At 37.0% G+C, this 23958-nt stretch overlaps 1 protein-coding gene and 1 pseudogene across 1 annotated transcript; both read left to right on the forward strand.

Moving 5' to 3' along the window:
• Nucleotides 1-4626: 4626 nt before the first annotated feature.
• Nucleotides 4627-7129, forward strand: LOC113301753 (PKS-NRPS hybrid synthetase CHGG_01239-like). The gene is made up of 2 exons (XM_026550594.1): nt 4627-5978; nt 6178-7129. The coding sequence occupies exons 1-2, from the start codon at nt 4627-4629 to the stop codon at nt 7127-7129; spliced, it is 2304 nt and encodes a 767-aa protein (XP_026406379.1).
• A 9535-nt stretch (nt 7130-16664) lies between these two features.
• On the forward strand, nt 16665-21326 carry LOC113301827 (annotated as a pseudogene).
• The last annotated feature ends 2632 nt before the right edge of the window (nt 21327-23958 follow it).

Here is a 23958-nt window from a genome sequence, read left to right on the forward strand (position 1 = left end):
TCTTATCAAGTAGAAAAATTTCTTATTTTGCTCATTATATAACTCATGGATGGTGACTTTAAGAGTTTTGATTTACCCTACTATTGTTAAAGATTTGATTTCTAGTTAAGGAGCATAAACAACAAAGACAACCATAGTTTTGCAAGTTGATTTCATCGATGGAGGAATCTCTAATAGTTGCATTGTCAAGAAGAAAATAGGTCTAGAAAATGTTGTGTAAATCAGATGTTATCAAGTGATGGGTAGCCGGTAACACATTTTTTCCCAAAAATATTGTACTTGTAATATGGCGCTCTCCGTCGTTGCAATTAAGGTAGCCCCAAACATATTATACTTGTAATATAATGTTTTTTCTACTCCCTGAACCCCGAACCTAGGAAATTTTCAAAAACGCTTTCCATATGTGTCTTATTCTGTAGAAGTGTAAAAATGCTATAAGTCTTGCAACCAGGCTTTGAGCATCCATTAATTTTCTGTGGACAATGTTTGTTTTGGTGTCTCCATCTCCACAGTGTTAGCAGTATAACTTCTTCAATTTGGATTTAAGTTTCAATATTTTGCATAGTGTTGTTACCTTTTTTTTCTTCTTCATATTCTTTAATCTTCACAGCATCATGTAGCATATGTAGTTCCCCAGGACAGTTGGGATCTTGACATTACAAATACCTGAGCCTTTCTGGTTGTGATTCAACGACCATTCTGATATGTGAACCTCCTTCTTATGGATACTTAGATTAAATCTAAGGGCATTGCTCCAGACTGTGGTTATCCACGACACATAATGGACAAACTTTTTTGCTTCCACACATAATATTTGTTTTCCTTTGCTTTTAGAAAACATGGTTGATGTTATTGGTTAAGAATGAATTATGTAGGTTGTGTCTAGGAAAAAAACTGTTAGTACTATGGTATTTTAAGAAAAATAAAGCCGTTATTATATAATCTTTGGTAAATTTCAAAAAATAATTGTTATGAATATAATCGTTGGTAATTCATGTACATGGATCTAATCCAATTTAGTTTGGTGTTATTTTTCCGTTATTGAATGTAACCAAGTTAATTAAAGGTAACTTTAAATATAATAAATACCGATTAATTGAAAAAGAAAGTCAAATTTTTAAGTTCTAAAATTTTCTAAATCATCATTGTCTCATTTGTTACAAGATATAAACTTTAATAAGACAATAACAACTTAAATAAAGACTTGAATAAAAATCTCGGACAATTATTGGCCTCCTAATTATCTTCATTTGACGTATCTTCCATTCAACACGCTCTTGAATGGTTTTTCTTTGGTTTTTGTAACTTCGGTTGTTGACTTTCAATTCAAAACTTGAACTCTTCTTTCCCTTTTAACTAAACATTTTTCCTGAATTGAATTCTAAAACTTGCACTCTCTTCATTTTTATTATTTTCATTTTTTTTTAAATTAGCACATATCTTATCAACAACAACTTCAAGTTTAGCTTCACAAAAAAGTATAATAGTTTTTTGAATTTCAATTGAGGAATTTAATATACTAGAATTAAAACCAAAAGATATTTTTAGTAGAGAAAATTTAAAAAAAGAGTGAATTTGGGGTGAGTTAAATGACTGAATATGAGTGTAATTTAAAGAGGTAAATATGTTCCTGTTTTCTTACTGTAGAAAAGTATTTATTTACGGCATGGCTCAGACCGCAGAGAGTGAAGTTCAATTACTCGCGACTGAAGTTTCACCGCCTGCAAATTTGGTGAAGCCGTGTGGCCTAGGCTTAACGAGCACTTTTTTTTTTGATATCATGTAACATTTTATTTCTAAAGTAGCGCTTACATGGATGTTACAAGATAATCAAGAACATCATAAAATAAGAAAAACAAAATCCAAATCCAAATAAAGATATAAATTACGAATAAATCGATAAAAAACGATGAACTGCAATAGTATCCAATTTTTGTATGGCAGAGGAAGGATGGTATAAACCAGAATAATATCTGACCATTTAAGATAGTTGTCTTCTTCAAAAAGAGATGCATCTGAAATAGAGAAATAATTTGCTCTAACCATTGTTTGAGACGAACTTGGATGCCCTAAATCTCTTGGGCTGAAGGTGAAATCACAACGCCGTGTTGAGTAATTTAAAAAGAGATGCTTCTGAAATAGAGATGTAATTTTCTCTAACCATAGATGTTCTTGAATAATCCAAAATAACAAACCACATACCAACCACAATACCTAAAACTAATCACCTTGGAAACAAAAATTGAATCACCATAAAGTTGAAGACATAATCGCACAAAAGCGAAGATACAATCGCTCCAAAAGCGAAGAAAAATGCCAGACGACATCAAAAGCATAACAAAATCAAAATCCTACATTAAAAACTAATAATAATTAAAATAAAACAAATTCTTTGCTCAGATGTAGTCCAAAAAGGACTAGATCTGAGCAAAGGATGGAGGCTATCGAAAAGTTTTTAGTTTTTTTTTCTAAGAGAGAAGAGAAAGAGGGATTCACCTTTTTAACGCGCACTTCTTGTTATGCCGTAAATCTCCTTTTACCATAATGGAAAATCCACTTAACCCATCCGCATGAGTTAACAAATTTTCTTATTAGATAAGGCGCTGAATGCACCTAATTTTATAACCTGTTTGGATACTATTTCAGAAGTTAGTTTTGGTATATAATTTCAGAATGACTCGTAGAAGTAAAAAAAATTAACATTTCTATGAAGCAAAAACATTCTGCTTATGACTTTTACTTACGGAGAAGCAGAAACACTTCTTCTTTGATATCCAAACATGCTATTAAAGAAAAAGCCATTTTTTTCTCAAGGAGTCGAACAAAAATGGTCAACTCACTTGATTGGGAAACTATCAGTTTGGAAACATTTACACCATATAATCTTCATTTTTACTGCCAGTGTGCCACTACCAGAGTTACGACAACCCTATGCTACAGCGTGCTACAAGTTCGTCAACCCAAAAATGCATAACTTTGTAGGGGATTTGGGTAGTGTACGTCCGGAAGACAATTATGACTCCGTTTGTTTCAAAATGAACCAACATTTGGGGCATACAAGAAAATTTTGGGTATATTGAATAAGACAAAAACAGGGTTGGAAATAGTGTTTCTAGGGTATCTCTTATCCAACCTATTTTCATAAATGCGAAAATACCCTTGACTGATTAGTGTTAAATTAGTGTTAATTTGATTAATTAGTTGTTAATGATTGTAATTAGTTTAGTGTTAATTTAGGATAATAATTTTCTTTTTAAAGATAGTTAGTGAGTTATTTTAGAAAAAGAAGAACAAGAAGAAGAAGAGGAGGATTTTTTTTTTCTTTGAGATCTTTGTGATTATTGAGAGATGTGTAATCCAAATTCGAGTGAGGAAGGTGATGGAGATCTAGAGATGCTTATTTGTTGTATTATGAAAACGATTTTACCCAAACTCAATCTCAAACTCAGCTTTTTTCTCAAACTCAAGATGATGATTTTGTGGAGCCAAATCCTGAAGATGAGTACATGAATGAGGAACCCAATGCTAATAATACACATGTATGGTTGTAGACGTTGTTTAATGTCCGTTTTGTAGCTTGAATTCACCAAAAGGTTGGATTTTTGTATGTAGTTCGGCGCAACAGGGTTAGGTTCGGCAGATATAATGTATGTCGAACCTTGATAAATAAGAACAGTTTGGTTTGTGCGATTGAAATATTTATACGCCGAACTGTCATTCAATTATTTTCGCGCCAAATAATTTTCATGGTTCGGCTTGAATAGCATGTGCTAATATCAGCCGAACCGTATACAATTTTTTTTATGAGTTACAATGTAATGTTCGGCTCACACGTGATCCAGCCGAACATAAATTTATCATTTTCATAAATTTCAAGTCTAATGGTTCGACTTATAATATTAGTGCCCAATAAGCCGATTCCATGTATGACAAGAAGTTCGGCTTTATAAGTCAAACACGAATGAGCCGAACCTTAAGATCGGATTTCAAATAGTACTGCGGGTGAGCCGAACATAACCCAAAACCTGTGTGATATTGTTGTAGATTGTTCCTGAAATGGAAATTATGGAGGATCAACCAACGCCTGTTGATTTCATTCATGAAGATACTAAAGATCACTTCCAAACTGACTTGGTAGGTAACGTAATTTATGTTTTTATTAATTTTCAAGTATGTTGTATTCAAAATCATAAAAAAACTTAAATTTTGTACTTGTGGATATGTAGACGTGGAAAATCAATTGCGTCCTAGTTAAAGGTAGACAAAGCAGAACGGAGCGGTTTGAGATGGTTTGTGAGAGAGGCGTGAAGAAAGTAAGCAAGAAGAAAAAAAGGTAGACAAAGCAGAAAGGAGCGCTTTGAGATGGTTTGTGAGAGAGGCGGGAAGAAAGTAAGAAAGAAGAAAAAAGGTGAGGTGCACATTGGGAAAACCAGGAAAAAATATAAGACTAAAACAAGGAAGATGAATTTTCCCTTCAAGATCGTCTTCAATTGGAACATAAATGAAAGAGTTTTCACATTGAATAAAGATATGGATTGCCGTCATAACCACCCACGTCCAAAGGATCTTCATGGACATTATAGATCCGAAAGACTCAAAGTTAATGAATATGCGGAGGTAGATAAAATGACACGAGCACGTATGCCACCAAGAAAAATTCTTAGCAAGTTGAAGGCAGATGATAAGAACAACAAGACTACGTTGCAACAAATCTATAACGCGAGAAGTACTTTGAGAAGAAAGGATTTGCAAGGTAGGTTGGTGATGCAACAATTATTGTGGTTGGCGCAAAAGAAGAACTATGCTTTCCAAGAGAAATTGGATGAATTCGGGCATGTGATGCACCTTTTTATTGCCCATCCGGAATGCGTAAAGTTGGCGTTATGCTTCCCACAAGTTCTCATATTGGATTGCACTTACAAGACCAATAAGTATGAGATGATCTTGATGAATGTGGTTGGTCATACGTCAACCAAGTCACCTTTCACCGTTGCTTTTTGTTTTTTGCATGATGAGTTGAAAGAAAGCTATGTTTGGGCATTGCAACAAGTGAAGTTAATCTTCCAGGAGGATGCTCTTCCAAAGGTCATGGTAACCGACCAAGATGCGGCATTGATGTTTGCTATAAGGAAGGTATTCCCGAATGCGCAAAACTTTCTTTGTACCTTTCATGTATGGAATGATGTTAGGAAAAAATGCCAACGAATAATTCAACCACTCAAGTTGAAAGAGCTAGAGGTGATTGCTAAATTACCGGATGGAGAACGAGAAGTGAAGAAGAAAAAATTCAAGAAAGCATATGAGGATAATGAAAGGATGTGGTCATGTTTCTCCAACGATTGGGATGCTTTGCAATGGTCAATCACCGAAGAAGTGTACGAAGAAAATGCTGCAAAACTCATTGCGAATTGGGGCATGAAATACCCGGAAATCATTATATATTTACGCAAGCAATTCTTGGATACCAACAAACATAGATTTGTTAGTGCATTTAAAAACCACCACAAGCACTTCGACAACCAAGCTACAAGTATGGTAGAGTCGGCTCACTATCTTTTGAAGAGGAATCTATTTGGGTGCGTGGACACGTTCGTCATGGTGTTTGACGCAATGGAAGACTATTTCATGAGTGATGTTATAAGAACTAAAACGTTATTCAAAAAAAGTCTAATGATGAAGCATGATGATTACCCGGATGATAAGTGGCTCCGGGGACTAACCCATACGGTCTCTCATTTGTGCCTTGAACTTATAATGAAGGAAGTTGATTTGATGGACAAAATGGATGCTAACTCCCAAGAAGAGTGTGTTTGTAAAATGAGGGAAAGCATGGGACTTCCGTGTCGGCATGATCTACTTCGGTACAAGGATTGTATGGTATCTTTTGAGGATATTGATCCTCATTGGAAACAATTGAGTTGTGATTTCATGCCTGACGAGGACGATGTAGAGATTTGGGACACACCTTATGGGAAAAGGTTGGACGAAATGTATCGTGGTATGTTCCGAGCTCAGAAACAAATCTTATGGCACAACATGATGCCAATCCTCTATCCTCACACCCAACAAGGTATAAAAGAACCGGAAAATGGGCCGCAAAAAGGTAGGCCACCCTCGAAAGAAACCCGAAAAGAGCAAAAGTGTGTGCTCTTTCCAAAAAAGGGGTCATACCACAAGGTATCCATCCGGGGTCAAGTACCATGATGCTGAGTACGAAGAAGAGAAGAAGGCAATAGAGAAGTTGGACAAGATAGATGAAGTGAAACTATCAAATAAGTGTGGTCGACCAAGCAAGGATAAAGGTGAAACAAGTAACAAAGAAGTTAAGAATAGTGGTCCTCTATGTCCTCCCCCATTGCAAGGAGACGTCAAGCTTAAGGGTAAGATGTTTCCATCTCAACAAATGGAAACAACAAAGAGTACTCCGGTGCCGGAGCAAAAGGAGAAGAAAACCATATATGCGGATGGTAAAATGAAAGGTCCTAAAAGAGATAGTTTGGGAAAGTATTTGCGACCTACTAATATGATTTACAAAAACTACTTGCTCAACCTACCCGAAGCCATTCACGAGTATATCATATCTATGGAAGATGTCGAAGGGGATGGCAATTATGGTTTCCATGTCATCGCGGAACAACTAAGACCTTTTAAAGATGGAAACCATCCGGTTAAGCAAGGGGACGAAGTAAATTATATAAGGCAAAGATTGTTACAAACACTACGCCGAAACAAGGACTTCTACAAGTCAATGATGAGAGGTGGCGGAGACCATAGGGTCGCACAAGAGTTCATTAGTTTTGAACGGCGTTTACATGGGGATATCGTCATCACAAGTGACAATTGGATGCAAATGCCGATATGTGGGGTTTTAATTGCGGAGACCTTCAATTGCGTTGTTCATTCTTTTGCGAGGTCTGGAAGTTGTTTCACCTACGCGCCGCCAACAAAACCTGGCATGAGGATTTTAAAGATAGAAGACTTGTTATTGCATTTGTTCAAGGCTGCCATTATATCGGTCTCAAGCTTAGACCCGGTTGCCCAATACCTCCATTGTTTCTTTTATCCTTTTGGCCTCTTCTTCAAGAAAATTACTCGAAGGATTGGTATGCAAATTACGCTACAGAGATGAAGCTTTGGAGAAGTTTGCATCCACCGCTTCAATGCGGACTAATGAGTCTAACGGATGATGAGGATGAAGATGATGAAGAATATGTTTTTGAAGATGATGAAGAAGATGTTGTAAGGTTAGGATCATCCTAATACTTAATCTAATACATTGGGTGGATATATATATATATTCTTTTTTTGCATTTTGTTTTCATTGGATGACTAGGATGATATGAGATTATGAATGCTATATAATGTATCCTAACGCGCATCTTATGAATTAAATATATTTTGTGGTTTTTTAAATAGTTTATTGGTGCAAAGATTTAAAGAAAGTGAACTACGAGTGTATGGATCGGCTGAGCCTTGAAAATATATTTCAGCCGATCCTGCCAAGTATCTTGGTTCGGCTTAAAGATGGTGATAGTTTTGCGCCGAACTAGCATGATATATAATTTTCGAAACATACAGAGTAATGTTCGGCTTATTAGAGAATATACTAATAAGTCGATCCTGGATTGGTTTCCCAAGTGTTTTGGTTCGGCTTAAAGATGATGATCGTTGTGCGCCGAACTATTATGATCCATATTTTTGCAACATACAGAGTAATGCTCGGCTGATTTTTAATATTCTCTAATAAGCCGATCCTGAGTAGATTTCAGAATTATGCGGGCTCGGCTTATTAGATGTATGTATTTATGCTACTAGCCGAACCTTAAACTGAGATTAAATTACCTAATTCGTTTGAAATCATAAAACCATCATTACAAATTAACCATTATAAAATCACCAACCATTACAAAATCACTAACCATTACAAAGTAACCATTACAAGATTCTAATAACCAAAACGAGTTATGATAAACTCCCTAAGGATTTTGTAGTGAGATTGGTATTTTAAATTTTTTCCTTTCCATTTTCTCCATTCCTTTTAGAGATCGAACAACAATCTCATCATTTGTTTCACCTTTAAGCCGATATCGATTGACAATTCGAACCATAGCTATGAAGTCCCCAACTTTCTTTTTAATTGTTTCGATTCGACAAAACAATGATATCCTATCCCGGTTGTTAGAATTACCTATTTCGTTGGTGAAGGCTTCATGAATTATGACCAAGTAGTACATACTCGTTAGACCCTTTACCCGTCGCTCGGCAGCCTTCTCCAGATAGTACATTACGTAATGTTTGCAAAGAGACAAATCTTCTTCTAGAGTATACTTAGGACTAGAGGTTTCCATTTTGTGCTTTGTTAATGAGATACCATATGTGGGTATATACATGTTTGATGGATTGTACTATTTGTAACGGATATTTTTTCAAATATTGTTTAAATCTATAAGGTTCGACTTATATGGCATTCAAATTAGAAGCCGAACCTGACTTAGCGTACCAACCCCAACGACTAGTTTTTTTGATTTTGAAAAACATTACAAGGTTCGGCAGACGTACATTTTCGTTTCAAAGACGAACCTGTAAATATTTTGACCATCTAGTGTATCTCGGTGCAAAGGTCTCTTATAAATCTCGGAATTATTCTTTTCAGCCATCTGTAATATATTCCGAGATCGTATCTTCTTCCTCCATGGCATATAGCCCAAAGGCTTTGAATTCTACCTTCCTAAATAAAAAGGAATGCGAAGTTAGTTTTACAAAAAGAAAACTAAACAACTCTATAATGCAACCGTAAGCTTTTGGATTACTCACTTTTTTTCATTAGTTTCACTGGGATGATATTGATTAACCCATCCTAATACTCTGATGTAATCTTTCATCGTATAACATATTTGTTGGAATCTTTCACCTAATTCCGAACGCGTACGATGTTTAGGATTTCCATCTAACCGAAAATGGAATTCTTTTACTTTTGTCCAAAACATCGAATAATGCACATGAGGATGATCACCAAAAATACGAGAAGTCCGAATGAAAGATCTAATAAGCAACTTATCATCTTTTACGGTGAATGGTTCGATGAATTAGTATAGAAGGAAACAATGAGTTAAGCAGACCCAATTCTATTAATAGAATACTATATATAGAAGAAGCCACAACATATCTATTTTTTGGGAAAAATAAGAAAGAGCCGTTGTATTTTACAGAAATTAGTGTAATGTTCGGCTCATGTTAATGATTTATTTATCAGCCGAACATGATGAATTAAGGGTTCGGCTGATTCGAGTGTAGCCTAATGAGCCGAACAACATGCGCTTTAACTTAAAATTTGTTAAAGGCAACAGGTTCGGCAAATACGAAATAATAATATGAGCCGAACCAAGTTCCTTTATGTTGTTTCAAAGACCAACAAACATTCGAACCAAACATATAAAACCATTCAAAAATACATTAAAACATACGATTCAAGGTACTTAACCAAACAAGTGTATTTAACAAAACATAAAAAACTAAGTGTACGTCACGACTCATAACAAAGAAAGTGTACTTAACAAAGAAATCCAGACATTCAAGGCAGTTTACACATCTAAACTTATAGTTCACTGACCACGACCTCTTTTCCCTTTAGAACGTACATTTTCTCGAATTGAGCCTTCACCTTCTTGTCGTTGCCTCTTTTTCGTCGGCCTTTTTTCTGGTCTATTCGGTCATTTTCCTTTGTTTATGACTGCATCCCATTGGTTGTACCAATCCTCTTGCTCCTCTACCGTCATCTTAGTTTTGCAAGAAAGTCTTTTCTTCAAATTTCTCAACAACTCCTGACCCGCCGCAACCTGACTCCATTTAATATTTAAGAACATGAATATTTAAGAATTAATAATTAAAAAAGTAAAAATTGAAGACATCGCTTACCATTGTTTTATACGCCTTTTGAATGTCAACGGCCTTGGACTTCTTTTTGGCAACCTTTGCCTTCTCCCTGTCAGCTACAACTTGGCTTTCTCTATTAATAATAAGGGATGTGAAATTTCATTATACCAATCCTTGTAGTCCGGCTCAACTTGAGGAGGACCGTCACCCAAAATTTGTAAGTGATTCATATTTAACTTGTTGGCTTCCAACCTTCTCCAGTAATCTAAGGTTGGTTATGGATCATATTTGGGACACCACGAAGAGGTGGTGCTTTTGGTTCCATTGGAAACCAATGCCAACAACTTGAACTTATCGTTAACCACTGGGAGCGTTTGGATAGATCCTAATTGACGTAGTACTAGACGAGGATCATATATTACAAAACCACCAGGATAAAATAAAGGTCCGTAGTACATACCTATCGGCATATGATTATCTTGAACAATATAATCTTCTTGAACATCTCTCAGATATGGGTCAAATACGACGTCACTCCCATCCAAAGAGTCTAACTTCTCTCTCAAGTTAATGAACACTTGTTTCTTATTTATTTTCTTGGTTTCCTCAAATTCATATCGATCAGCTGTTGGCGTTGTATTAACCCAACTTTCATTTACTTTGGCTAATTTCAATTTGGGGAAATGGTCATACCCACACCTACATACATAATGCAAGAATGCTCAAAATATCCTCCAAAAAAGAAATTGAATTCCTATTGTTAATCAAGAATTATGGGAATATTCACAAAAAAAATATTCTTGGTTTTCCTCTAAACTATAAGGGTTCGGCGCAAAAGTAAAATTTACGTATCCTTCGAACCTTCACAGTACAAGGATCGGCTTGTATTATAGGTTTACTTTTGAGCCGAATTTTACACTGAACTACCAATATTTTGTTTTAAAAAAAAAAATTTCGAACAACAAAGTCAAATTTAATGAAGATAATTACCTGAAGCATAGTGAAATTTCCTCCAATGTTTGTACTTGCCAACCTAGATGCTTGTGCGAGTTGATTGATTTGGTAGGCAAGTGACGCTGTCCCCCAAGCATAACTATTAACGGAGTGAACATCCTTGAAAAATTGGAGATATTGAGCACTCACCTTGTTCCCAGAAAGGTCTGGAAAGATATATCTTCCAAGAGTGTACAACATATATGCTGTTGCAATTTGCTTCACTAACTCCTCAGTCATCACCAACTTTCATCTTTAACCCTCTCCGCTGTATCTGAAAAATAGTTTTTCAACCTCAACAACTTGAACTTATTTTTTTTCTTGTTGGATGCACCTTTATCATCATGGGTATAAGTGACATCTCTCACAGACCAACAAAACTCTAGTTCGGTTATTGATCTTGGCCAACCTAGAGTTTCCTCCGCCAACTTATACAACTCATACCAACTCATATTATAAAATGCTGCATCCACGCTTTCGCCGGTGACACCAAGGCCCGTAATCTTATTCGTGTCGTCAGGAGTGATTGTCATCTCGCCAAAGAGGAGATGAAATGTGTAAGTATCAGGAGCAAATCTCTTGGCCAAAGGCGGAGGACGTCACTCTATCACATTCCTGATGACCCTATCTAACGGCAGGCCATAAACCAGAGGATTTCACTATAGCAATCACCTCAGGAACCTATTTAAACAAATCCCAATGTGCAGCCCTTTGATGTCTCAAAACTCGGTCCGCACGACAATGGTCAGGAGTCTCATATATCCTCTTAGCCCAAGACTCTCTGTAACCAATCAACACTTTGCCTCTGTCGGCTGGAAGACCGTGTGGTAAACTATCCTCTCGTGCATATATTACATCATCATCATCAGGAATGTGAAACCCAACAACACGAGGTGTAGCATCTTTCTTCTCTGGCTGTTGTTGTTCTTCCACTTCAGGTTGATCTTCCACATCTGGTTGATCTTCCAAGTTTTTCCTTTTACCATTTTGGTTCCTGTACATAGTACAAAAACATAAATAAGTATAATCCTACAGAATACACATCATGTCATAAACAATGAAAGTTACAGAAGGAAGTTCGGCTTAAAATTATTACAGACGAAACAGCCGAACCTAACAAACTCAAAGATCGACGATGACCAAATTACGCCGAACTGTTCTTCAATAAAAGTTCGGCTCCTACTATATAACACAATATGAGCCCAACTGTTCTATGTGTTACGAAAAAAACCTAGGTTTTTCTAATTAAACCTAATCTAACAATACGAGAAAATGCATTTATCAACAAATTAAATGGTTGGGTTTGTAGAATATACCTTCTAATCCTCATTTCCGGGGTTTCTTCTTCACTTGATTGAACTTCTTTGTCAATTTCATTTTGAACTCCTTCTAACGGTTGTTGGTCTTCAATTGACGGATTAGAAGAAGATTTTGACCGCCTACCAATTGCTTTTTGTTTTCCACGAGCCATTATATAGTTGTGTTTAATCGACGATCAAATTATTATGAATCGACGATTAATTTTGGCGATGAAATATGATTTTAACCGTTTTCCCCTACTTGCTTCGGCTGGAGAAGAGGAGAGGAATCGAAGAGGTCTTTTGGTATTTCTTATGCTTTGGCCCGAAAGAGAATATTTTGCTTTTATATCACCTTAAGGGCAGTTTAATAATTTGCACGTTTCTAGAATATTCTAATACTTTCCAAATAGTTCGGCACTAAAAATTTGAAATTTAAGCCGAACATGTTTCCTTGAGAATAATCGAGTGCCAGGAGTTTGGTTCGGCTGTATACTAAATTGGCAATTTATGTCGAACTTATTACTAAGAGAACTATTGAATTTCACCAAATTAGTTCGGCTGATACGCATTTAACACTAATAAGACGATCTTTTTACTGGGACTATTAAGGTATGTCCGCAATAAGTTCGGCTCATACGTATTACATATTCATAAGCCGAACCTCTTACTGTAACTTAGATATCACATTGTACTCAAAGCATAACGTTTCACAAAAACATAAAAACATAACATTGTACTTAAACATCGTAACATTGTACCGAAAACCAAACAAATAACATTGTTTTCTTCAAGTAAATAACATTGTGCTAAATTCAAACATTACTTAAAAACCAAACAATAAAAACCTAGTGTACTTCTATTTTAACATATTTATTCATTGAGCACGACCGCGTTTTCCACCACCACGACCTTTTTTACCTCCACTTCCACTCGCACCTTCACCTTTGTTGATTACTCCATCCCAACGGTTGTAAAGATATTCTTGCTCTTCCACCACCATATCTACTTTGCAATCAATTTTTTTCTTCATGGTCTTCAACACGTCTTTACCCCCGGCCACCTAATAAAATTTAGTTACAACAAATAAGCAACAATATACAAAAATATTGAAAATAACTTTAAATGTATGCACTCAATATACCATAGTTCGGTAAGCCTTTGCAACATCTTCTACAATGCCCTTTGAGTTCTTCCTCGTCTTCGGCTCCACTTCCTTTTGTTTTTGCTCTCCACTATTAGCATCTACCAAATCTTGACTTTCCCAATTAATGATTAAGGGATGTGAAATTTAGTTATACCAATCAAAATAAGCCGGGTCAACTTCACAAGGATCGTCACGCAACTCTTCTAAGTTAACCCAACTTAATTTGTTATCTTCCAATTTATCCCAACAATCAGTGGTAGGATCAGGATAATATTCGGCATTCCATGAACTTTCCGTACTCTTAGTTCCCTTAGAACCCTTGGGCAACAACTTGAACTTTGATTCCTCTAGCACCGGAATCGTTTGGATAAATCCATATTGACGGAGTACTCGACAAGGATCAAACACTGTAAAGCCTTCGGGATAAAACAACAGCCCGTAGTACATCCCCAATGGCATATCTTCATCCTCAACAACTTCATCATCTTCTTCATCCTTTTTGTATTGTTGAAATACAACTTGTTCAACAGTCAAAGAGTCTAACTTTTCTCTCAATTCTATCAAGATTTCCTTTTTATTCCTCTTCTTATTTTCCTTGAAAATCCATTTGCCCGAGGTAGGGAATGTATCTACCCACTTGTCATCTTCCTTGGCAAATTTTAATTCCGGGAAATGGTCATATATCCATACCTACATCAACAATACGTAGGAAAAAAACCAAAACTCTTTTATTAAAATCAGTAGAAATGGATCATTGAGGATGCCAACTTTGGGAAACAGAAGCAAGTTCGGCTTATAAGGATAAAACAATAACAAGCCAAGCCTGGCAAGTTCGGCTCAAACAATTAAATTCGTAACAGCTGAACCATACTAAAACGAAGTTCGACGTAAAAATAAAAGCTAATTTTGAGTCGAGCTTAGTCATGAAAATAGAACTGAAGTGTGTAAACTTACCTGAAGCATGGTGAAATAACCTCCAATATTTGTACTTGTTAACCTAGAGGCAGTTCCAAGTTGCTCGAATAGGAAAGAAAGGGCCGTGGTTCCCCAAGAGTACTTGTGGCAACTTTTCAAATCCCTTAACAATTGAAGGTATTGAGCATTAACCTTGTTCCCACTGTTATCGGGAAATATAACACTTCCTAAAGTATACAACAAATACGCGGTAGCAGTGCACCTAGCTGTGACCTGGTCCATAACATCTCTCCCTTTGAAATTTTCTCTTTAGTGTCTCCAAAATACTTTTTCAAAGCGGTGAACTTGATTTTCTTCAACTTCTTTGTGCTAGAATCCACAAACTTCACCTCTTTAGCAGCGCATGCAAACTCCAATTTTGTCTTGTCTTTTGGACAACCTAGAGTTTCCTCAACAAGTAAATACAACTCATCCCAAGTCATTTCATAAACCGCTGAGTTCACATTTTTCCCCTTCATTCTAAGACCACTAATCTTCTGTGCATCATCGGGAGTAATTGACATCTCGCCAAAGGGGAGATGAAATGTGTAAGTCTCCGGACAAAATCTCTCACAAAATGCTGAGTTTGTAACTGCATCAAATTCTTCTTGTGCATAGAAACTAGCAGGCCATAAACCAGAAACCTGCACTAAAGACACCACCTCAGGAGCCTCTTTCAAAATATCCCAATATGCGACACTCTGGTGTCTAAGTACGCGTACTGCACCTCTGTGATCCGGAGTCTCATAGATTCTCTTCGCCCATGACTCCTTGTAGCCAATCAACACTCTTCCACCATCTTCTGGAAGACCATGGGGAAAACCATCCTCGCGTTCGGGTATAACATAATCATCACTAGGAATGTGCTTACCTGTCTGCCTTGATGTATCAGCTTTCTTCTTCCCCTTCTCTTGTTTTGTTGGGTTTCTTTTTGTAGTTCTTCTTGTGGTTCTTCCCCTTCATCACCATCATCCTTATCTTCATCACTGTCACCCTCTTGTTGTACATGCAAAGAGCAAGTCGTGTTAGTTCTCCTTTTCCCTGCATGCAAGTTCTTAGTGCCACCACCTCGAGGTTTGGGAGTTTTTGAATTAGAAGGAGTCACTTCCATTGTTCTCCTTTTAAGCTTGTCTTTGAATTTTCCCGGATGGGTGCTAAAACAAATGATAAACCTTGATAAATTTTCCAAAATAAACAATTATGATTCTACTAAACAATGTGATATGTCACCTATAAATGGACAATTTTATAGGAAGCTATTAGCCATACACAAAGTCAAGTTCGGCACCTTCGATATTTATCAAAATGAGCCGAATAATGTGCCGAACAGTGTAAGATAGATTATTCAAGTTCGGTACATTGTTCGACACATTGTTACGTACGGTTTGTAATTGCATCACTGTTACCAACCGTATTTGAGTTACGACTTGTAACTCAAATAACCTTACCAACCGTAGGTTAATTACAGTTGATCTCGATTCATTAATTACCAACCGTAATTTGTTATGGTTGCTATATGTTGTCATTCTACCAACCGTAACTGGTATTACGATTGGGTTTTCCCCAAATTGAACCAGTTACGGTTGGTATTCGATACTTTTGGAACCGTAACTGAGAGTTACGGTTGGTAACGAGCTAAATTCCAACTGTAAGTTCTTCTGAAATTTCAAAAGTTTCGATTTTTTTACGTACTTTGGATAATTTTGAGCGACAAAAAGCTAATGGGAACTAATTTAGAGATTCACCCATCTCAAATTTGTCACTGGAATCACTCATTTTGGTTGAGTGAATCAAAATCTAGGTTTCACAAAAATGTCTTTTTTCTTCTCCTCACAACTTTTTTTTTCAACTCTAAAAATCTGATTTTAGAGTTATTATAAGTGAAAATTAATTATCAACACTAATCTTGATTATCATTACTAATCTTGATTATTAATAATAAGGATTAATTGGTCATTTCCATATTCTTTTGATAAGGGGTGGCATGAATTACCATGTAATGATCCTTTTTGTCTTATTAGGTTGCCCCCTCTAATGGATCATGCCACCCCTTTAACAGGATTGCTTTTTGATCAGCCAAAAAAAAAAAAAAAAAAAAAAAAAAAAGTTCAAAATTCAAATGTTGTAATGGGTTCCACGCTGAAAGTAGGTTTTCAAATCACAATTTTTCTCATTCACTCTTCTTTTAGCAAAATTAGGTTTTCAAACCCTATAATTTCAATGAGCATTTAATCTCATCATCTTCCTCCACCCAATCAATTGATCAAAAATAACTTTCCATCTCATCAAGTAGAAAAATTTCTTCTTTTGCTCATTACTTAACTCTAAGAGTTTTGATTTACCTTACTATTGTTCAAAAGTTGATTTCTAGTTAAGGAACATAAACAACAAAGACAGCCATGATTTTGCAAGTTGATTTCACCGATGGAGGAATCTCTAGTAGTTGCATTGTGAAGAAGAAAATAGGTCTAGAAAATGTTGTGTAAATCAGATGTTATCAAGCGAGGGGTAGCCGGTTGCACAATTTTTTGTTCAAACATATTATACTTGTAATATGGCGCTGTCCTTTGTTGGTGCAATTAAGGTAGCCCCATTGCAATTTTTATTTTTTTTTTGCAATGTCAGCTCCACAGCAAACATATCAAGCCTATTAGTACAACAACACCAGCAGTGGTTGCAAACCTGATGGAGAGTACTCCGACGTTCATCACTAGAACCTGTGAGGCAACCACGTCTCCTTGCTCGGCCAATTGCATCAATCTCGTCAATAAATATAACACTAGGTGCACATTTGTTGGCTTTGGCAAGGGTACACCGGATCCCCCAGCAGTTGCTTTTGCAAGTAGTGTATTCTTCCCAGTGCCAGGAGGGAGGGCCCAGAGCACCTTTTGGTATTATAGCTACTTCTAACTCGTTGTATTTCCTTTGTTTAACTTTTCATCCATTTCTGGGGTATTTAGTAATGGGATGGGAACAGCTTGTGGCATATTCTATCTCATCAGTTTTAAGTCCTTGTCAGATATGCCTATAGTTGTTGGTTTTTTCTCCAGCTACTATCTGTTTCGAATTCAATGTTTGTTAATGAGCTTGCCAAAAGAAGTGAAAAGAGAAAAGAATCACTATGCTATGTATGTATAAAGTTTCAAGCAAGCTACATGGGTTGGATCACACATGTCTTCTGTCTATAAAATTGCTAAACAACTCTACAATATTCATGTTCATGGAAGCTTGTTAGAAGACAATGAATTCTCATCTTGGTTTTCTTGTAATCGGGCTATGTTTTCTGTACCTGAATGCATCAGAAGGATATGCGCAGTCTGCTAATATACATGTAAATGCATCAAAAGCTGGATCAGAAATCCCAGCAACTCTATTTGGTGTATTCATTGAGGTAAACTTCTCAACTCCTAAACATTCAGTTTGCAATTGTTTGGTTTGTGACGGTAAATTCACCTGTTTTCTTTCAGGAGATTAATCATGGCGTAACTGGAGGTCTATGGGCGGAGCTAATCAGTAACAGAGGTTTGCTTCAAATGTAGATGGAAAATTTTCCTTACAAGGGTTTCTTTTTCTCAGCTCTGACTACATTTTCGCGTTTGCTTTCAGGATTTGAAGCTGGTGGACAAAATGTTCCTTCCTACATAGATCCATGGTCTATTATCGGGAATGAGTCATCTATTGTCGTATCAACTGATCGTTCATCATGTTTCGAACGCAATAAGATTGCTGTTCGAATGGATGTACTCTGTGAGAATGAAGGTTGCCCTCCTGGAGGAGTTGGGATCTATAATCCTGGGTACTGGGGCATGGTAAGGAAGATATTTTTGACACATAGTAGGATTATTTAGCTCTCCACGTCCTTAAGCACCAATCACGTGTATCTCAGATAACATATACTGATCTCTGAAGAATATGATATACCCTTGTAATATGCTAATTTGTAGACATTTGATTCTCATTTTCTTTTTCATGACAGAATATTGAAGACGGGAAGACTTATAATGTGGTTTTTCATGTTCGGTCACTGGGTTCAGTTGACCTCTCAGTTTCGTTGGCCAGCACAAACGGATCACAAATTCTGGCTTCCTCCAACGTCATGTGAGCATCCTTCTTTCGTGGTGCTTGAAAGTTTAAGCATATTGACTTCCCATGTAACATGAGATTTCCTTGTAATTTCACTTTTTAATTCTAAATTATGTTTTTATACTTACAGAGCTTCCTCTTCTGAGTTTTCAAACTGGAAAAAAATTAGAGCTTCAGTTGGAAGCTAAGGGATCGGACCATTTTGCTACACTTCAATTTACAACTACTAAGAAAGGAGTCATTTGGCTGGATCAGGTTTCAGCCATGCCGGTGGACACTTATAAGGTATAATTGTTGGCAGTTTTATCCCGAAGTTTTTTTTTCTTCATTTGTATACCTCATTTTCTAAGATTTGACTCGATAACTCGTTTTTCTTAATTTTTGTCAATACAGGGCCATGGTTTACGTAAAGAACTTGTTCAAATGCTTGCAAATCTAAAACCTGGGTTTATTAGGTTTCCAGGTAAACCATAGAACTGTTTATTTCAAGTGCCTAAGCTGAGTTAAGATTGACAAGTATGATGAATGTGAATAATCTAGTGATATTTTGGGGGTTAAGGCAGTGGTTCTCGTGTAAGCTGAGTATATAATTTAACTTAGGTGTTCATTTCCGTCAGGTGGCTGCTTTGTAGAAGGTAGTTGGCTACGAAATGCATTTCTCTGGAAAGAAAGCATTGGCCCATGGGAGGAGAGACCTGGACACTTTAGTGATGTTTGGTGTTATTGGACGGACGATGCCTTAGGATATTTCGAGTATCTTCAAGTAAGCATTAATCTAATATTCCTTGAGAAGAGACAATTTCTTCGAGTAAGCATCAAAATTATTTTGAGTGCCTTATGTGTTTTAGTTACTGTTCCCCACTACAGCTAGCCGAGGACCTTGGATCCCTGCCTGTATGGGTAGTCAATAATGGTATGTCTTACTTTCTCGAACATCTATTTTTTGAGCAATTCTTATACCCAGAACTTTAGATGTTTTTGATGAAGAATTATCAATTGATACCTATATTTTTAGGAATTAGCCATCGGGAACAAATTTCTACTTCAGCCATCTTACCTTTTGTCCAGGTATTAGCAATAATGTTGATTTGCATATCTTTCTAAGTCACTTTATAAATTCAGTATTCCCCATACATTTCATGTTCGTCTCTTAATGCAGGAAATGCTTGAAAGCATAGAGTTCGCTAGAGGTGATGCAAAAACAAAATGGGGTTCTGTCCGAGCAGCAATGGGACATCCAGAACCTTTCAACTTGAAATATATTGCAATTGGAAATGAGGATTGTGACAAGGAACACTATCTCGGTGGTTATAGTTCACTGGGTTTTCAAAATTTCACCATGTGATAAAGCTTAAAAAGACAGATGAAGAGTGTTTAGTGATCTGAGATAGACTAACTCTGGCCTTTTTCTTGTCCAGGAAATTACCTCAAGTACTATGATGCTTTAAGAAGGTCTTACCCAGACATCAAAATAATCACAAATTGTGATGGCTCTTCTCAAAAGTTGGATCATCCATCCGATATTTATGACATTCATGTAAGTACCTCAGGTTGTCCTTTCAAATTGTGGCGTCTCTTCTCAAAAGTTGGATCATCCATCCGATATTTATGACATTCATTCGACGTTTGTGTAGATTTAAGAATCTGCCAGCTCAATGTTTAATTTGACACACAAATTCGACCACATATCACGTGCTGGTCCGAAGGGTTTTGTGTGAGTGAGTACGCTGTGCATGGAGAGGATGCTGGGAAGGGTAGTTTCTTAGCAGCACTGGCCGAAGCTGGTTTTCTTGTAGGTATCGAGAAAAACAGTGATATTATTGAGATGGCTAGCTATGCGCCATTCTTTCTGAATGTGGATGACCTGAATGAGAAGGATCCAAATGACAATGACCGAACGTAAGCATTCTATTTATCCTTATCTTCACTTACTCAGTTATTTGACTGGATTAGTAAATAGTAATCATTCTTCCTTTACTTACCTATCTTATGAGTTGAATTTTTTTTTGCAGTTGGATACCAGATGCAGTTGTCTTAAATTCGTGGACTCAGTATGGAACACCTAGTTATTGGGTGCAACAACTCTTTGCAGAGTCCAGCGGGGCACGTCTTCTCAGCCATTCACTGCTTTTATCAAATGTTTCGTCTTCTTTGGTTGCTGCGTCTACCATTAAGTGGAAAAAACCAGAGGATAACAGCAGTTACCTTAGAATAAAGGTATGCTTCACTATTCTCATCCGCTAATTTTTTTCACATCATTTAAATTCAGTACCAGTTCTTGTTGCGTAGATGAGTACATGTCATAGTTCTTTTCAGGATCACACATGTATTACGTGGTTTTTATGGGTAAATACACAGTTGTGAACCTTCGTGTGCCTTGCGAAGAAACCCAGCTCCATAATCTTGTCAAAATTGTCAAACAAATGAAGTACTGAATTTCGTTTTGATTTGTGCCTTATTAAATACTAGATCATTCTAACATGGTATACATATCCTGATCACCTACTAGGGCTCCTCGCAATACTGTATGACAATTAACATAGAAGGTTGTATGCTCCATTAGAAGGTTGCTTTGTGTGCCTTACTAGATAGTTAACATACTTCCAAAGCACTCATGCACCTTACTTTTTTCTCTCTTAAAAATTATTTGTGGATTCATAACTATGCAAGCAAAAATGTATAAGTACTTCAGTATACCATGTTAGAATGATTAATTTTCTGACATGGTATTCTCTTTTTTCAAACATTAGATTGTCAACTTTGGGAGTGACGCATTAAATCTGACAATGGCGGTGGATGGAAATTTGGAGGATTTTCCTGGGTATACTAGAACTCTACTGACAGCTCAACATTTGATGGACGAAAACTCCTTCAACGAACCAGATAAAGTGGTGCCAGTTAAAAGTGCAGGAGAGGAAATGGATGTCATGCTCCCTCCAAATTCAGTCTCTTCCTTTGATTTTCTGTTAGGTTATTGAAATTTGTGTTCGAAAACTATAATGAAAAATGAATGACAGTTTGAACCCTCCTAGTGTTTTCATGTCACCTTCAACAATATCATCATAAGTAAGTTTATAGACTTATTGACTCACCAATAACTAATCACCTGGATTGTAGAAGATGGGTGTTTGCAGAATTGAAGCATCGGTTTCATATGGCCTTGACCATGATATGGTACCTGTACTCGTCTTCTCTTTAGTACTCGGAAATTATGGAGAAATTGACTTCCATGGAAAACATAACAGAATGGAGCGTTTTCCAAACACCTAAATTTAACTCATGGTCCAAAAATCTGCATTCTCTTGAACAAAAAATGTTCCAAAAACCTACATGGCCGTATCAAATAATGAGCCTGACAAAAGGTGTTTGGTTAAACCCAAAAGTTTCTGCGCTGCTCGAAACAAAAATTTCCATGAGGGCCATGAGTCCATGACCTAAAATTTGCCACTATAAGCCCATATCTGCTTCAATTCAGACCATTTTGAAGAGAAGACTAAACTTAATTTTTCGTGCATAAATGGAAAACAAGAAGGGATGTACCAAAAATAGAAAATAAGAGTCACTTGCATAATCCAAGTTGAATATTACTTTTTTATTATGTTTGCTTAATTGCCTTGGATTACATGATCATTTTTCTAACATAAAATGCACTTGCACTCATTTTTTCTTTCAAGTTTGGAATTGTCAACACACTAGCTGTGACCGGAATACCATGAATTCCATACTCCTTAACACATTCATCATAGCAACGCTGAGAGTCATCAGGAGTACATGGCGATACCCATGTTGCTTTGCAAGAATTAACCTGGTCCCTCGTGGCTTTTCCACCTGCAATCACTGACAATTTTAATCACCGTTAAACGGATTCACAAAAGTGGTACTTGAATTATTGTCCCTATTTTTGATGGTCTATACAAATATCCTTATCATATAATAATTATGTCCCTCTTTATAATTAAGCTCATCAGGGGCCCATCAACAATTTAGGGACTTACAAATATACCCCAACCTTTAAACCTTATTGACTTCTGCTTCTTCTTATCTTCTTTATTTCTCATCCAGAGAAAAACGATCGAGCTCACCACCATCTTCATCTCCATCGCCACCACCATCTTCATCTCCATCGCCACCATAACGAACGCAACCAACACCAGCACCACAATCATCTCAATCGTCATCATCACCATCTTTGACCTCAAATCTTAATCGTCATCATCACCATATCGAGAAACGAATTGAGAAACGATTTGGTGGTTCGATTCGATTAAGAAAAGGGGATCTGAGAGCTGCTACGATAAAATTGATTTGGAGATGGTTTTGGTGTGTGAATCAATAGGATATGTTGGAGATAATGAACTTGTTGTTGCTGAAAAGTAATGGGTGTGTTCGAATCTGAAGCTGTTGATGCTTCTAATGGATTGTGATTGAAACGAATAGATGAATGTGTAGGAATTACAGCGAATATGTATAAAATTATGAAGAGAGAAGTAATGATGATAATGGTAGCGGCGGTGGTGGTTCTGGTGGCGACGGTGGTGGTGGTTCGAATTGGTGTTGAAGCTTCATAGAAAACAGTGACGGTTGCTGCTATGAATTATAAATGGTGGTTGATGGTTTTGTTGGTGGATCTGAAACTGCAGCTGGTGAAATGGTAGCATTTTTCCATCAGCATGGATAAACATCCATTGTTGATCCAACTAAAATGGATAAACTTATACTATTGATCCAACTGTAATGGATAAACTTCTACTGTTTATCCAATGTCACTGCAGTGAGATGTATGAACATGACGCCAACAAGACTGCATTTCGTACTTCCATTGGGAACTTTCACTACACTGTGATGCCCTTTGGATTAAAAAATGCTGGTGCCACCTATCAACGAGCCATGACTTCCATATTCCACGATATGATGCACAAGCAAGTGGAAGACTATGTTGATGATGTGGTGGTAAAATCGAAGACCCGGGCATCTCATCTCGAAGTTCTAAGGCAGGTGTTTGAAAGATGCAGGGAATACAAATTAAAAATGAATCCTTTGAAGTTTGCATTCGGAGTTTCTTCCGGAAAATTCCTAGGATTCCTGGTCACGGCTGAAGGGATCAAAGTCGACCCAGACAAGGCAAAAGAAATTACCACCATGCCTCCTCCACGTACCGTGAAGGAACTACATAGCTTTATGGGTAAGGTAAATTATATTCGACGCTTCATTCCTGGATTAGCTCAACTCATTGCTTCGTTCACACCTCTGCTGAAGAAAGGAGCAAGCTTCACCTGGACAGCTGTTCAACAAGAAGCTTTCCATAAAATACAACAGATATTATTGTCACCGGCCGTCATGAGGTATCCAGTGCAGGGACGACCCCTGATTCTTTACACAGCCTCCAGTGACGTCGCCATTGGCGCACTCCTCGCTCAGGAAGACGACGAAGGCGTCGAACGACCGACTTACTACTTCAGCCGCACAATGAGAGATGCTCAACTCCAATATCCAAAGGCCTAAAGAGCATGCCTGGCATTGGTACATGCAATTCAGAAGTTCAGACATTACTTACTATCTAACAGGGTCGTACTCATCTCCAAAGCTGATCCCATAAAGTTCTTGCTATCA

Source organism: Papaver somniferum, chromosome 1 (genome assembly GCF_003573695.1).
Source record: "Papaver somniferum cultivar HN1 chromosome 1, ASM357369v1, whole genome shotgun sequence".
NCBI classification, from domain to species: domain Eukaryota; kingdom Viridiplantae; phylum Streptophyta; class Magnoliopsida; order Ranunculales; family Papaveraceae; genus Papaver; species Papaver somniferum.